General features: G+C 43.7%; 1 protein-coding gene across 4 annotated transcripts in view; it reads right to left on the bottom strand.

Moving 5' to 3' along the window:
* Positions 1 to 14,934, bottom strand: part of SORL1 (sortilin related receptor 1) — a 199,675-nt gene that overhangs the window by 20,309 nt on the left and 164,432 nt on the right. For 3 of the 4 annotated variants that reach the window (XM_049856795.1, XM_049856796.1, XM_049856798.1), the window contains 5 exons: positions 14,818 to 14,922; positions 13,486 to 13,558; positions 9,202 to 9,284; positions 7,570 to 7,666; positions 4,822 to 5,006 (listed from right to left, as the gene is read on the bottom strand). In XM_049856795.1, the coding sequence (XP_049712752.1) occupies positions 4,822 to 5,006; positions 7,570 to 7,666; positions 9,202 to 9,284; positions 13,486 to 13,558; positions 14,818 to 14,922 (543 nt within the window). The remainder of the gene's footprint in view (positions 1 to 4,821; positions 5,007 to 7,569; positions 7,667 to 9,201; positions 9,285 to 13,485; positions 13,559 to 14,817; positions 14,923 to 14,934) is intronic. The other variant, XM_049856797.1, reaches the window with a different exon arrangement.

Raw genomic sequence — 14,934 nt, 5'->3', positions numbered from 1 at the left:
ACTTCTTTTGATTGAGAGGGAAACAGACTGTATAAAGTTACTGTTACTTTAGGTTCCTTGATCCCAGGCAACCATTCTTAATGCTGACACAAGTGAGAAACTGGAAGAGCTGAAAACAGGGGAGTGGGGATTTGAAGGACCTGTAGCAGAAGGGAAAAAGCCGAGGGAGTTTATGACAGGAGGATGAGGAGCTAAGGAAGTTTCCTTTGTTAGATAGGATCACAGAGCATTTTCTCTGAGAGTAGATGAGTAGGTAAAAAAACAAACAAACAAAAAACTCGTTGCCATCGAGTCGATTCCGACTCACAGCAACCCTATTGGACAGAGTAGAACTGCCCCATAGGGTTTCTAAGGAGCGGCTGGTGGATTCAAATTACCAGTTAGCAGGCAAGCTCTTACCTACCAAGCAGGTAAGATGGGATTTAAAGGGAACTGTAGGAGTCCAAGGAAACCCTGGTGGTGCAGTGGTTAAGCGGTATGGCTGCTAACCAAAGGACAGCAGTTCGAATCTGCCAGGCGCTCCTTGGAAACTCTATGGGGCAGTTCTACTCTGTCCTATAGGGACAGCACTGGGTTTGGTTTGTTTTTTTTTTTTTTTTGTAGGAGTCCAGAAGAATGGTAAGAATGGAGAGGTGACTGATCAAGGGATAGGGATATATGCAAAGTTCCAGGCAATGGTGTAGTTCTTCTCCAGCATGGCTCAGAAGCCAGGAGAGGACTGGAGAGGGGACAGTGTGGATAGAAAAACAGGAAGAGAGGTGCTGAAGGGGGTGATAAGCTCAGAGACGGTGAGGAAAGAGAAGAACAGAGGACCAAGATGTCAGAAAGTAAATGCAAATGGACGGGAAGAGGGGAACAAGAGTGCAACAGAGCATGGGAGGGGTCAATGTGGCCAGAGTGGGAGCTTGGAGCTCAGAGCAGGCTTGAGCTCAGAAAAGACAGCCTGTGACTGCCATGGGCTGTAGGACTATGGGAAGGAAAGGGACCTACAGATAGAAGGGAGTCGGGGTAAGAACGGACCCCACATGGACACTGAAGATAACCAGATGACAGTGGCTACTGTGATGAAGAGGGATAGAAGCTGAGGGTTTCTTCTTCTTTTTCTTCTGTTTAATTGTGGTAAAATGCATATAACAAGAAATACCGTCATTTTAATCATTTTTAAGTGTGTTGTCGTTAGGTGCTGTGAAGTCAGTTTTGACTCACAGAAACCCTATGTGTAACAAAATGAAACACTCCCCGGTCATGTGCTATGTTTGAGCCCACCGTTGCAGTCACTGTGTCAATTCATCACGGTGAGGGGCTTCCTCTTTTTCGTGGACCCTCTACCAAGCACGATGTACTCCTCCAGGGACTGACCCCTCCTGACAACATGTCCAAAGTACATGAGACATGTCTCACCATCTTTGCTTCTAAATAACATGCTGGCTGTACTTCTTCCAAGACAGATTTGTTGGTTCTTTTAGCAGTCCATGGTATATTCAATATTCTTCATCAACATCATAATTTAAAGGCATCCATTCTTCTTCGGTTTTACTTATTCACTATCCAGCTTTCATACGCATATGAGGCGAGTGAAAACATCATGGCTCTGGCCAGGTGCACCTTGGTCCTTAAAGTGACATCTTTGCTTTGTAACACTTTAAAGAGGTCTTTTGCAGTACATCTGCCCAGTGCAATGCGACCTTTGATTTCTTGACTGCTGCTTCCATGAGCACTGATTATGGATCCAAGTAAAATGAAATCCTTGACAACTTCAATCTTTTCTCCATTTATCAAGATGCCACTTATTGGTCCAGTTGTGAGGATTTTTGTTTTATGTTGAGGTGTAATCCATACTAAAGGCTGTGGTCTTTGATCTTCATAAGTGCTTCAAGTCCTCTTCACTTTGAGCAAGGTGTGTCATCTGCATACTGCTGTTGTAAAATTTCATGTTACAGCATTTACGGAAACTATCCCTTATTCTTATGTACTTCTTGGTGTCTTCATTTACCTTGGTAAAGTTGTGCAGGTTTCACCCATATAGGGTATTGCTTTTCCCATCACCAAAAATAATAAGTATCCACTATATAGAAAATGATTCCCCCTTTCTCCCCCCTTATCCTTGGTAACCATCAAAGAACATCACTTTTTGTGGGTATACCTATCCTTGACTTTTTATAAAAATGATATCATACAATATTTGTCCTTTTGTGATTGACTTATTTCACTCAGCATAATGTCTTCCAGATTCATCCATGCTATAAGATACTTCATGTGCTCATCATTATTCTTTATCATTGTGTAGAATTTCATTGTGTGTATGTACCACAATTTATTTATTCATTCATCCATTGATGGGCACTTAGGTTGTTCCCATCTTTAGGCTATGCGAATAATGCTGCAAAGAACATAGGTGCACATTGTGTCTACTCATGTACAGCTCTTATATCTCTAGGGTATATACCTCGGAGTGGGATTGCTAGATCATAAGGTATTTCTCTTTCTAGCTTTCTGAGGAAGTGCCATACTGCTTTCCATAGTGGCTGTACCATTTTACAATCCAATTCCACCAGCAGTGTCTAAGAGTTCTAATTTCTCCACAACCTCGCCAGCATTTGTTGTTCTCCGTTTTTTTTGATTAGTGCCATTTTTGCAGGGTAAGATGGTATCTCATTGTAGTTTTGATCTGCATCTCTGATGGCTAAGGATCGCAAGCATCTTTTCATGTATTTGTTAGTTGCCTGAATGTCTTCTTCGGTAAAGGTTCTGTTCACGTCCTTTGACCATTTTTTTTATTGTATTGTTTGGTTTTTTTGTTGTTGCGTTGTTGAAGTTTTAGAGATTAGACCCTTATCAGATATGTTGTTGCCAAAGATTTTTTTTCCTAGTCTGTATGTTCTCCTTTTACTCTTTCATTAAAGTCTTTTAATGAGCATTGAGTATTTAATTTTTAGGAGGTCCCAGTTACCTAATTTGTCTTCTGTTGTTTGTGTATTTGTAGTTGTGTTTGATAGACTATTTATGCCAAAATTTAGATCCCCTAGTTTTATCCCTATGTTATCTTCCAGGAACTTTATAGTTTTAGCTGTAACATTTAGGTCTTCAAGCCATTCTGAACTAGTTTTTGTGCCTAGTGTGAGGTATGGATCCTATTTCATTTTTCTGCAAATTAATATCCAGTTTTGCCAGCACCATTTGTTACAGAGACAGTTTCTTTCCCATTAAATGGATTTTCACCCTTTGGCAAAGATCAGCTTCCCATAGATGGATGGATTTACTTCTGGTTTCCGATTCTGTCCCATTGGTCTATGTGTCTGTCACTGAACCAATACCAGGCTGTTTTGATTACTGTGGCTGTACAGTAACTTTTGAGAATAGGAAGTATGAGGTCTTCTCCTTTGTTCTTCTTTTTCACATTCCAGTGTTCTTTGCATTATTCTGTGAAGACAGTCGTGGGTGACAAGGTAGTTGGGTATACAAATGGAAAGACCCCCTTGTGGGCAGAATCTACTTCAAGGTAACAGGGAGTTCTGGGATGGTCCTGGACATTCTCCTCACCGCCTCTGCCTCAGAAGCAAGTTCTAGAGTATTCAAAGAGATTGTTAAACTGGTCAAACCTGAGCTCAAATGCAGAGTCTACTGTACACTAGAGCTTCAACTTTGTCACGTTGCTTAGCCTCTTTGAGCCTTAGTTTCCTCACTGGTTGAGAGGAGTTATTTACCACATAGAGTTGATGACAGGGTTAGCATGAGATTATATACAAAGGGGTTTTGCATTGTGCCTGGCACACAGCGGGTGCTCAGTAAATCTTAATTCTCCTTCCGTCTTCACCACTGACCTTACAGACAACTGCATGCAAACCTGCAAACTCTGGTTACTTCCCTGCAAATCAATACTATATCAAATGCACACTGGGGACATCCACGGAAGACAAGACATGAGCCGCTTCCTCTACTTATGTGCTTAGTTCTATATGCTTTTTCCATTTGGAAAACCCAGGAAACAATCCTTGCCTTCAAGGAGCTTACAAACTAGTTGGTAACAGACAAAAAGTATCAAAAAGGATAAAGCAGTGGCTAAAAAAGCACTGTGTCATATGTATGGCACAGACTAGAAACACTTTAGGAGTTCATAAAGGAAAGAGATCAGGATTTGATTGTAGGGAAGGAGGGAAGCACTCTGGGGAGGAGAAAGAGCCTAAGCCAAAGGTTAGAGGCAGGGGCGGGGAGTGGGATGTGCTAAGAACCTTGGCAAGGCACACCTTGGGCATAGGTGCGAAGTGAAAAATCAGAATCAAAAAGAAGCACAAAACTAATCACTATAAATATTTAGAAATAAAAGAGAACAAAGAGCTGTATACACATGCAGCGGGTATACTGGAATGAATGCAGGTGCACGCTTAGGAGGACCTGGTCACAGAAGGCCAGCTGGGGGGCAATCACACAGGTGCGAAGGGGCTGGGGAAGCGGAGGGCAAGATACTTTAGGACTTAGTTGCAGTACACATTGTCAGTACTGCTGACTTCTCACCAAGCCCATGAGCTAGCACAGTTCCTCAGCACAGGAATATGCCACCCTCTCGCCCTCGAGGTTCATTAAACAGCAAACATCACAGAGTGCTACCTCTCAGAAACCAGGCCAGAGTGTGGAAAGTCACGCTGGGGCTGGGATGTCACTTTCCTCTACAAGATAATCCAGAACCAACCAAGAGGGTAGCTTGTGTTCAGGGTGAGAAAAGGAAGCAGCAACAGCAGAGGAGAAAGCTCTGGGACTTTCCAGTGGCCTAGCATCAAAGGAGAGGCCAGACTTACTTTGTGATGGTCATCCTGGTCGACTTACCACATTCCTGGGGCCAGTCCAGGTGCATTCCACGGCAGTCTGATTGATGGCCTTGGCTTTGAGGCTAGGAGCGGGTGGGCGAGTCCCTTTGGTCATGACATGCTCAAATGCCAAAGGACTATCTCCCAAGTCAGTCTTGGCCCAGGCAGAAATCTCATAGGATGTATGAGCTGTCAGATTGCTGACTGGGAAAACATGGACAAGATGATGGGAGGAAGCTGAGGGTGTTAGTCAAAACTGAACATCCTAACATACACACCCCAGGTTAAAAAAAAAAAAAAGAAAGTCATCTCTCAATATAGGTAGTTCCACATGTTGTAGGGCTTCCATTATTCAATGTATGTATTGATGACTACTACATGTCATGGAAACCCTTGGTGGCATAGTGGTTAAGAGCTACGGCTGCTAACCAAAAGGCTGGCAGTTCAAATCTACCAGGTGCTCCTTGGAAATCCTATGGAGCATTTCTACTCAGTCCTACAGGGTCGCTACGAGTTGGAGTCAACTTGATGCCAACGGGTTTGACTTTGTTTTTTTTTTTGGACTACATGTAATGCTGTATGGAAACTAGGTAATTTCTTTTAGTTTACCACTTAGAGATATAAGTTGGTACAACACTCCCAGAAACCCATTTGTCCTTGTGTAACAGAGCTTTGAAAATCTTTATATTTTTCAATCCAGTCAGACGGTGAAATCAGAGAGGGACCCAAAAATTTGCATAATGAAGATATTCATCACAGTGTTAAGACAGAAAAAAACTGTACACAGCCTGACTGCCCAGTGACAGTTCAATAAACTTCGCTGCATGCATTCCATGCACTGGAAGTTGTGCTTTCAAAGAACATTTAACGTCATGGGAAATTCTCACAGTTGTGCACTATATGAAAAAGGTAAAATACAAAACCGTATATAATATTATTCCAATTTTATGAAAAAAAAAAAAAGGTCAATTCACAGAAAAAACAACAAAAATACATTAACTTAGTAGATAGCCACAATGTAACAGTGATTTCACCAGAATGTGAAATTACGGGAAATTTTCTTTTTGGGTGTGTTTTCTAAATTTTCTGTAATGAGCATGTGCTTTTATAATTAGGGTAGATGTTTAAAAAAATCAAAGAGCAGTGCGCAAAGGGAAAGATATATTAAGAGCATGGTCTTTAGAACCAGAAGGTTTTGGGTTCAAGGCGTAACTCTACAGTTGTATAACCTTGAGTAAAGTATTTAACTTCTTAAAGTCTATTTCCTTGTTTTTAAAGTAACAGCTGGCTGTTACACAGCTATAGTGGAGATTAAAAAGGAAAATGGCTGTAAAACACTTGGAGTGAGGATTAGCACGGAGCTAGCCCTTACCGTATTTCAGAGAGTAGCTGCTAAACCAAAACCTGTTGCTGTCAGGTCGATTCCAACTCATAGTGACCCTATAGGACAGAGTAGAACTGCTCCACAGGGTTTCCAAGGAGCGCCTGGTAGATTCCAACTGCTGACATTTTGGTTAGCAGCCAAGCTTTTAACCACTGCACCACCAGGGCTCCGATAGCCGCTAAGACCTGTGTTTTGTTCCTGATTCTGTGAATTTCTAGTGGTGTGACATTGAGGCAATGCCGGTCATAGGCTTTGACATAAAAAAGATGTGGGTTCCAGTCCTGGCTCATAAATTAATCTCTGAGCCTGCGTTTCTCATCTGTGAAATGATGTGACCCACAGAGTTGTTTTTATGGTTATCTAAAGCAATATAAATAAAACCCCTGGGTACGTGTCTGCACACAGTAAGTATGCAATGTTATTTTTACTTAGGCAAGTTACTTAACCCAGTGGACCCTCAGTTTAAAAAAAAAAAAAAAAGACAGTAAAAGGACACATGTGCTTTCTGTTTCATAAGGTTATATCTAGGACTGCAGGAAAATATAACTGAAAGTGCTTTACAAGCCGCTAGAAGAGTGTGCTGGTGAACGCCCCGGTGCCCCGTGCAACATTCAGAGGCAGCCTTGGCTGTTTGTTGAAGGCTTTGTCTTTGAAAAAAATTGAAATCCTGCCCTTAACATATTGGTAGATTTGGTAACTTTAACGGAGGCTCAGTCTTTCCACAAATGTAGAGGGACTGGACCACTTCCTCCCTTAGTTTGTCTGTGTGTTCATTCATTCAAAAACACGTACTGAATGCCAGCTATACACTACTAATTAGCAAAGCAGGAGCAAAGCAAGCTGGAAAAGACTGACAAAAATCATCTGAGGGCAGTTAATCTGGCCACTTTCCAGTTTTTCCTCCTTTTTACCCTCTGATGTCCATACAGAGCCATCAGGTTAAAAGGACCTTGAGCACCTGTCGGGTATATCCCTCTACCCTGAAGGCAGTCCCACAGACACTATCCTCAATGCATAAGGACTGTTCCATCCACAGTGACCGCAGGGAAGATCCCACCGCCTATCCCAGGCACTGCATACACACCAGGAAAAGGTAAAACCAGTTGCCATCCAAGCCAACCCCAACTCATGGTGACCCCATGTGTGTCAGTGTGTCAGAATAGAACTGTGCTTCATACGGTTTTCAATGGCTGATTTTTTGGAAGTACATGGCCAGGCATTTCTTCCAAGGAGACTCTGGGTGGACCTCAACTGTCAAGCTTTCAACGAGCAGCCAAGCTCATTAGCTGTTTGTACCACCCAGGGACTCCCCAGCCAGGAAAGCCCAGTCGGTCTTCCCCTTACTCCTTACTGTGAACACCCTGGCCAGCCCCCAGCTGTTACCTTTGTGTGACAAGATACTCCCTTGCAAGTTCAAAGTTCTCTTCTCTTGTTTGTGGGCATCAAATGCCCAGAGAAGGTTCACCACGTAGCCATTCACCTGCCAAGGACCAAGAAACATGTTACAGGGACAGCTCCAGAGCCACAGAGCACAGTGCCAGATGAAAAACACAGCCCTTTTTCTATAGTTTCCTTCTCATTTTCTCACAAGTGGGCTGTTTTCTTTCACTTTTTCAAGTAGCTCTCGTTGTGCTGCCAGTGAACACTGCTTAGGCAGGCTCCCCCTACTTCTAGAAACAAATGTGAAACCATCTATAACACAAAACACAGACTAAATAGAACAAAATGCAGAACAAAAGGACAAGAACCAATTAAGAAAGGGGAAACAGGGAACAGATAATTAGGCTGACAGAAGAGCGATGATAATTAAGGACAAACTTAGCTCAGGTTTTCCTGTAGTCAAGGCCGAAAGGGCACCACAAGGGGGCTGCTTGGTGCTCACTCTCTGACAGGAGTAAATAAGTCCGTACAACAGGGAAGACTGTCTTTTCCAAGTCCTAAACTTACAGAGGAAACCTTGCAGGCGTAGTGGTTAACAGCTACGGCTGCTAACCAGAAGGTTGGCAGTTCGAATCCACCAGGCACTCCTTGGAAACCCTGAGTTTCGGCTCAACGGCAATGGGTTTTTTATATGTATAGACAACACAAAATTTGAAACCTAACCCACTGTTGTTGAGTCAATTCCCACTCATAGCAACCCTATAGGACAGAGTAGAACTGCCTCATAGGGTTTCCAAGCAGTGGCTGGTGGATTCAAACTGCTGGCCTTTTGGTTAGCAGTTGAGCTCCTAACCACTGTGCCACCAGGGCTCCAACTCTATAAATAGGGAACAACAAACAAATGTTCTCAATTCCAAAGACTACAGATAAGATGCACATAAGGCCATTTCTTGCTTCGACCCTCTCTGAAGCCAAGGGTATGATATTAAATTGTACTTTAGCAAATGGAATTCAATAGTGGTGCCGTGGTATGGGCACAAGGACTCTGAAGGCTGCATGTGCCACCACGTCTTGATGGACGGAAGGGATTCAAGGAGGGACAGACAGACAAGATAGAACACTACGGGGGTGGGGGTGGACTTTCAATGTGAGAAACTACATGGACTGACATAGCTATGGTGAAACGGGCAATGCAGGTGGGCCAAGGGGAGGGGACAGTGCGCTGGAAGAGGGGGATATCAGATGGATATGTTTCCAAAGTATCCGAGCATCTCACAAGATGGTTGCTCTCCCCTGTGGGAACCTCTGCATTAGCGCTTAGCACCAGGAAATCCAATAAAGCTGAAAATTACAGGGCAAACGTATTCTGTTAACGCCAACTCTTTATTTGCACTGTAGCTGTGAACCATTTAATTATAGGGTTTAAAAAAAAAAACAGGGCAGCAGGCTGATGCAGAATAATTACGTGTGAAGACTCAAGTTGTTCTTCGCAGGGGGATGAGCCAACCTAGTTATGGTCTTTGAGCTTCCACTGTTCCAGTCATTCCTTTTTCTTAATCTCCCTGTACTATGTTGTCTCGGTTCCCATACAAAGGAATGCCCCACCCAGCTGCGACTTTGAAATTTTAACATTACCTGGATGTCACTATTCATGGTCAAGGTAAAGCTTAGAGAATTTTCACCGTAGCTGTCAATGTGGATATCTGGTGGTGGGATCACTGGAAACAAATAAGAGTTCAAAAAGAGAAAGCATGTGACGAAAAGTGAGGCAGGCAGGATTTAGGAGTTTTCAACTCAAGACACAAAGCGATCTTTCAGTTGGGGAAGAAAGCGCGTTTCTTTGGCTGTTTTGGCTCTTTTATCTCTTTTACCACTGTTTTCCTGAAGCTGAAGTTGGATCCTGAGTTATGCTGGCTTGCTCAGCTATCTTGGCAATTCGTCTGTGCAAAAAAGTTCCATGACGTAATACCCCAAACAGCCTGGCCATAGCCTGGACCTTAAGGGGCAGGGTCACAGTGAGTGTCAGCTTACTGACACTCACAAGGTCCTGGCGGGTTCAAGTCCTTTTCAAAGGTGGACAGGAGTGTAAATCGTAAATCACCAACTGTAAATACGTGGGTGGCAAATGGAAAGAACGTGGCCTTTGGAGTCTGACAAACTCAAGTTCAAATTTCTATTCTGACATCTGAGCAACGATAAAACCTTATTTATTCTCACTGAGCCCAGAGATAGTATCTACTCTTCACGACAGAACGGAACAGTTGTCATCAAGTAGACCCTGCCTCATGGTGATCCCATGTGTGTCAGAGTACAACTGTGCTCCACAGGGTTTTCAATGTCTGACTTTCCTGGAAGTAGATCACCAGGCCTTTCTTCAAAGGTACCTCTTCGTGGACTCAAACCTCCAAGCTTTTGGTTAGCAGCCTAGTGTGTTAATCGTTTCCACCACCCAGGAACCTCACAGAGCTGTGAAAATTAACTGAAATAATGTATGTAAAATGCCCAGCACTCAACTAATGTTCCTTTCCCCCTTTCTCCCCTGCCAATAAAGGCCCACCTTGAGTCACATGACAGGTTAAAGAACCAGTTTGCAACTGGCTCTCTCAAAAAGATCTGAACTCAAACTGAGAGTTGAGCGGACAAGGAGGAAGAGTAAGCAACAGAAGATTCCTCTCAGTTCAAATGATGGGTCTTGTACTTGTCACTTTGAAGGTCTGGCCACATGAAGGTTGGCAGTGCTCTGCCAGGCATAGTCTAAAAGGGCTCAGTGGAGTACATGTTATCAGAAGATAATGTTAAGCAATAGCTTGCATATTAGACCCTCAGGATACATGTCCCTTATACAGACAAGAGAGGCTCAAAGGGGTTGACTAAGATTTGGTGGCAAAAGAGAAGTGTTAAAATCTGAAGAAGCCCCTTCAGCTGATCAGCCACGTTGGGCTCAAGCAAAATTAAGTAACAGAAGAAGATAAACCCATTGCCATCGAGTTGATTTCAACTATAGCAACCCTATAGGACAGAGTAGAACTGCTCAAAAAGCAGTTGGTGGATTAGAACTGCCAACCTCTTGGTTAGCAGCTGTAGCTCTTAACCACTATACCACCAGGGTTTCCAACAGGAAGAAGACAGGGCACTAGAAGTTTCAGGCAGCCAGCTCAGAGCAGAAATGGCTTGGGGACTGCTATAAAGCAGACCTGAGTGAAAATCACAGTGACCTAGGGGCAAGCCACAAGTCTCTCCAAACCCCAGATTCCTCAGCTACAAAATGAGAATACTACTTAGCTCAAATGGCCTACAGGGATTAAAAGAGATCCATTTATATAAAACAACAAGCACAGCGCTTGGTGTACAAGCAGCGCCCAATAAACGGTCGCTTTCACGACTGTTGTTATTAATCCACTACATTAACTAATCAATTTGGTGCTTCTGACCGACAAAACTGCTGGTTCTGCCCAAGTCATCTTCTTATGCGTATTCTTACAGATTCAAGGTCACAGATAATTCACAACAAATATTTTGTAATGTAACACAGATACCTTCTGCATATACCATAACTAAAACATATGCAAGAAGATTCATCAAAAAAATCGTGTTAAAAGAAGCTTATGAGAAGCACATACTCACTGAGATGCAAATGCAGGTGTAACTTGTGCCTGGGGAATTCAAGGCTTTTTGTTGACCTTCCAATATCCCTTCTTTACAGCATGTATGGTCAGAATCCACCACCCATCTGTCAGTTTGTCATATTGTGGTAGATGGCATGTTGCTATGACGCTGGAAGCTATGCCACCATTATTTCAAATACCAGCAGGGTCACCCATGGTGACTTTCAAAAATCAGCCAGTGAAAACTCTATGGATCACAACAGAATACTGTCTGATATAGTACAGAAGATGAGCTCCATAGGCTGGAAGGCACAATGGCCACAACAACGGATTCAAAAATGCAAACGACCATGAAGATGGCACAGCACCTAGAAACATTTCGTGCTGTTACACATAAGGTCACCATGAGTCGGAGCCACCTCGATGGCAACTAACAACAACATGGTCAATATGCTTTGACCCTGATTTTGTGGAGGGAAACGATAAAGATAACTCCGGGAGAGTTATTCAGCGCACTTTTTCTACTACCAACAAATATTCTGCTCCAAAGACCGATTAGCTTCGCTCAGCTTAGCTGCCTCCTGCCTTGATTTCAGAATAAATCAGTGACTCCAGATATCAGAAACGACCAGACAGCGACTCTGCAGAACCCCAGACCCGTTTCTTGCAGAGCTCAGGTTCCCGTCAACTCCCCTAACAACATCCTATGCCACAAGCCCCCTTCTGATTTTAACACCTGCAGGCCCAGAAACACGTCTCAAGTTCCTCATCTGCAATAAGATCAGGATGATCACTCGGGAAGATGATATAGACTCTATCTCCCAAAGTGAGCCAAAACCTTTATTTTCATTTTTCAATTCACTCATTTAACAACTGTTTCGTTAGTTCTTACAAGTTCTTTACTAGATACCAGAGAAAGAGTGGAGAAAAGGAGACAGCCCCGATCTCTGCCCTGTGCAGCACACATGCGAGGAGCCAGCCACTTAGGCAGGGCAGGGCAGGGCAGGGCAGGGCAGGGCAGGGCTGGGTAGGCCAGGGCAAGGCAAGGCAGGGCAGGGCAGGCCAGGCCAGGCCAGGGTGGGCCAGGGCAGGGTAGGGCAGGGCAGGGTAGGGTAGGACAGGTCAGGGTGGGCCAGGGCAGGGTAGGGCAGGGCAGGGCAGGGCAGGGCAGGGCAGGGTGGGCCAGGGCAGCGCAGGGTAGAGTGGGCCAGGGCAGGGTAGCGGTACAGCTCAGGGGTGAAGAGCAAAGGCTTTGGAGTCAGGCATATCCAGTTCCAATCCCAGCTCTACCATGTACTCATTATGTGACCTGGGGCAGGGGGGCATAAGCTCTTTCTGTCTCCTTATCTGTTGCTGTTCTTTTTATGAGGGTTCAGTTAGATGAGCCAATGTATGCGAAGTAGTGAGCACCCATAATGGTTCACTTGTGTGTCAACCTGGCTAGCTTGGTGCCTAGTGGTTTGGCCAAACACTAGTCCAGATGTTGCTATGAAGTTCTTTATGTGCAATTAACATTTAAATCAGTTGACCTTAAATAAATCCCTAATGTGGGTGGGCCTCACCCAATCAGTTGAAAGCCTTATGAGCAAAAAAAACTGAAGCTGCCAAGAAGAAAAGGATTCTGGCTCAAGACTGTAAAATAGCTATTATGCCAGCTTCCAGCCCACCACCTGGAACTGCTGGAATTCCCAGTTTGTCTCATCTACAGATTTTGTACTTGCCAACCCCACAACTGCATGAGCCAATTCCTTAAAATAAATCAGTATCTCAATAGGTAGATAAATCTTACTGGTTCTATGTCTCTGCAGAACCCTGACTAATACGAACACCGAAGTGCTTGACCCCTGGCAAAGAGTGAGCGTTAACAGTATCAGCTCTAGCACTAGAAACCACAGCCTACACAGAGCGTTTCTGTGTCAGTGGGAGAAGTTAACGAACATCAGCAAGGCTGCTTTCTTCAAATCCCATAAATGAAACACGGACAAAATCATCTTTATTAAGAAGGAAGGACTCCTTCTGTTTGGAGTACAGTGAATGCTATGCAACCTGAGCATAAAGGGTTGGGCAGGATGACCTCTGGGAATCCTTTGTATGTTTGCATTATAAGAAACGCTCAGTTCCAAGGGGAGGAAGACATTCAACAGTCACCCCAAAGGACTTTGTACCCAAAGCACTGTAAATATCCCTAGAAATGTGTGTGTTTGGGGGAAAAGGGGAGTTTTCTAATCCATGCTTCTCCGCTTTCCAGTTGCACTCAAAGTAAGCTCCAAGGGGGTCTCTCTTCTCTAAATCTGCAAATGCTGGACTCATTTACCTTTTCCTTTTATGGTGGTAATGGATTTAGAATCGCTCCAGTTTCCTATCCCACGACTAGTCACCGCAGCCACCTTTTCAAAGCAGAGTGTGAATTAGTGTGAAATAAAGGCAATATACCATACAGCAAGAATTCTGAACGAGCTAAAGAGGGGAGACTTTGGCAATGAGGATGGAAAAAATTATATACAGAGTGATCCAGGGCATTCAGAGACCCCTGCAACCCCAATGAGAGGGGAAAGCTACAAAAGGGAGGGATCTGGGTCAAGGGAGGCATGACAGTGCTAGATAATGGACTTTCCATCGACCGACACGTCACAGTTTTTCTAAAGGGCAGAGGTACGTGTCTTTATCTATATATACACATACATACAGGATCTGTGTGTGTGTCTGTATATACACATACATACAGGATGTGTGTGTTTGTGTCTGTATATGCACATACATACATGATGTGTGTATGTGTGTCTGTATAGGCACACACAAACACACACACATGAAAAAGGCATTGCTGAGGTTCGGAGGGGAGAAGGGAAAGATGAAACGGCATTTTTAGGGTAGTGAAACTATTCAGCAGAATGCTAGCACAGTGGAATATGACATTATGCATTTGTCAAAGCTCACAGGGCTGTACAACACAAAGAAAAACCACCAGTGCAGCCTACGGACTTCAGTTAATAACCATGCGTCAATATCTGTTCACCGACTGTAGCAAATGTACCACAGAAATGCGAATATGTTAGTAATCGGACCAACTGTGTGTGTGGGATGCAGTATATGGGAACTCGCTCCTTCAGTGCAATTTTTCTGTAAACCTAAAACTGCTCTAAAATAAAGTGTTATTTAAAAAAAAAGGGTCCTGAGGCAATGATCAGTGTAAGGGAACCTCTTACATGCACATTTGATGGTCTCAATAAGCATGTTTTGCACAAAATCTATCTCCTTTCTGTTAGATAGTAATAATATATTTAATAGCTTCACAATATCCGTTTATAAATGCCACTTATTACAGCTCTGTATCACCTGCAGCCGAAGACAAGCAGAAAAGATGTGGGCACAGAAGTATAGGAGCTAGAAAGTTAGCAGAGTATCTGGGTGAAAAGCAGATAAAAGCTGCATGCTTTTTTAAGTTCCTGGTTATCTGGGGGCAGTCTGGTGTCAAGTTCTCTGTGGTATCCGTTTAAGAAACTGAAAGAAAGCCATGACTCCCAAGGTGAGGGGTTGGGGATTCTGTAGAGTACTAATATGCACCTCATGAAGTTCTCATGAAGTGACAACCACAACACTAAGTTCTATAGCTGCCCTGCTGGCTGAGAGGGATGTTCGCACTCACTCTGACAGTGTAGAGAGCATTGACCAGCAAGTCCTTTATTTCTGTGGAGTTACTATCAGCCCTCTGGGAGGTCCATATCTTGGAACCGCTCCTGCTGTACTCTACCTGAAGTGAGAA

The sequence above is a fragment of the Elephas maximus genome, chromosome 17 (assembly GCF_024166365.1).
Source record: "Elephas maximus indicus isolate mEleMax1 chromosome 17, mEleMax1 primary haplotype, whole genome shotgun sequence".
NCBI classification, from domain to species: domain Eukaryota; kingdom Metazoa; phylum Chordata; class Mammalia; order Proboscidea; family Elephantidae; genus Elephas; species Elephas maximus.
Note: the sequence above shows the minus strand (reverse complement) of the source record. Positions and strands in the feature narration are given on the sequence as shown.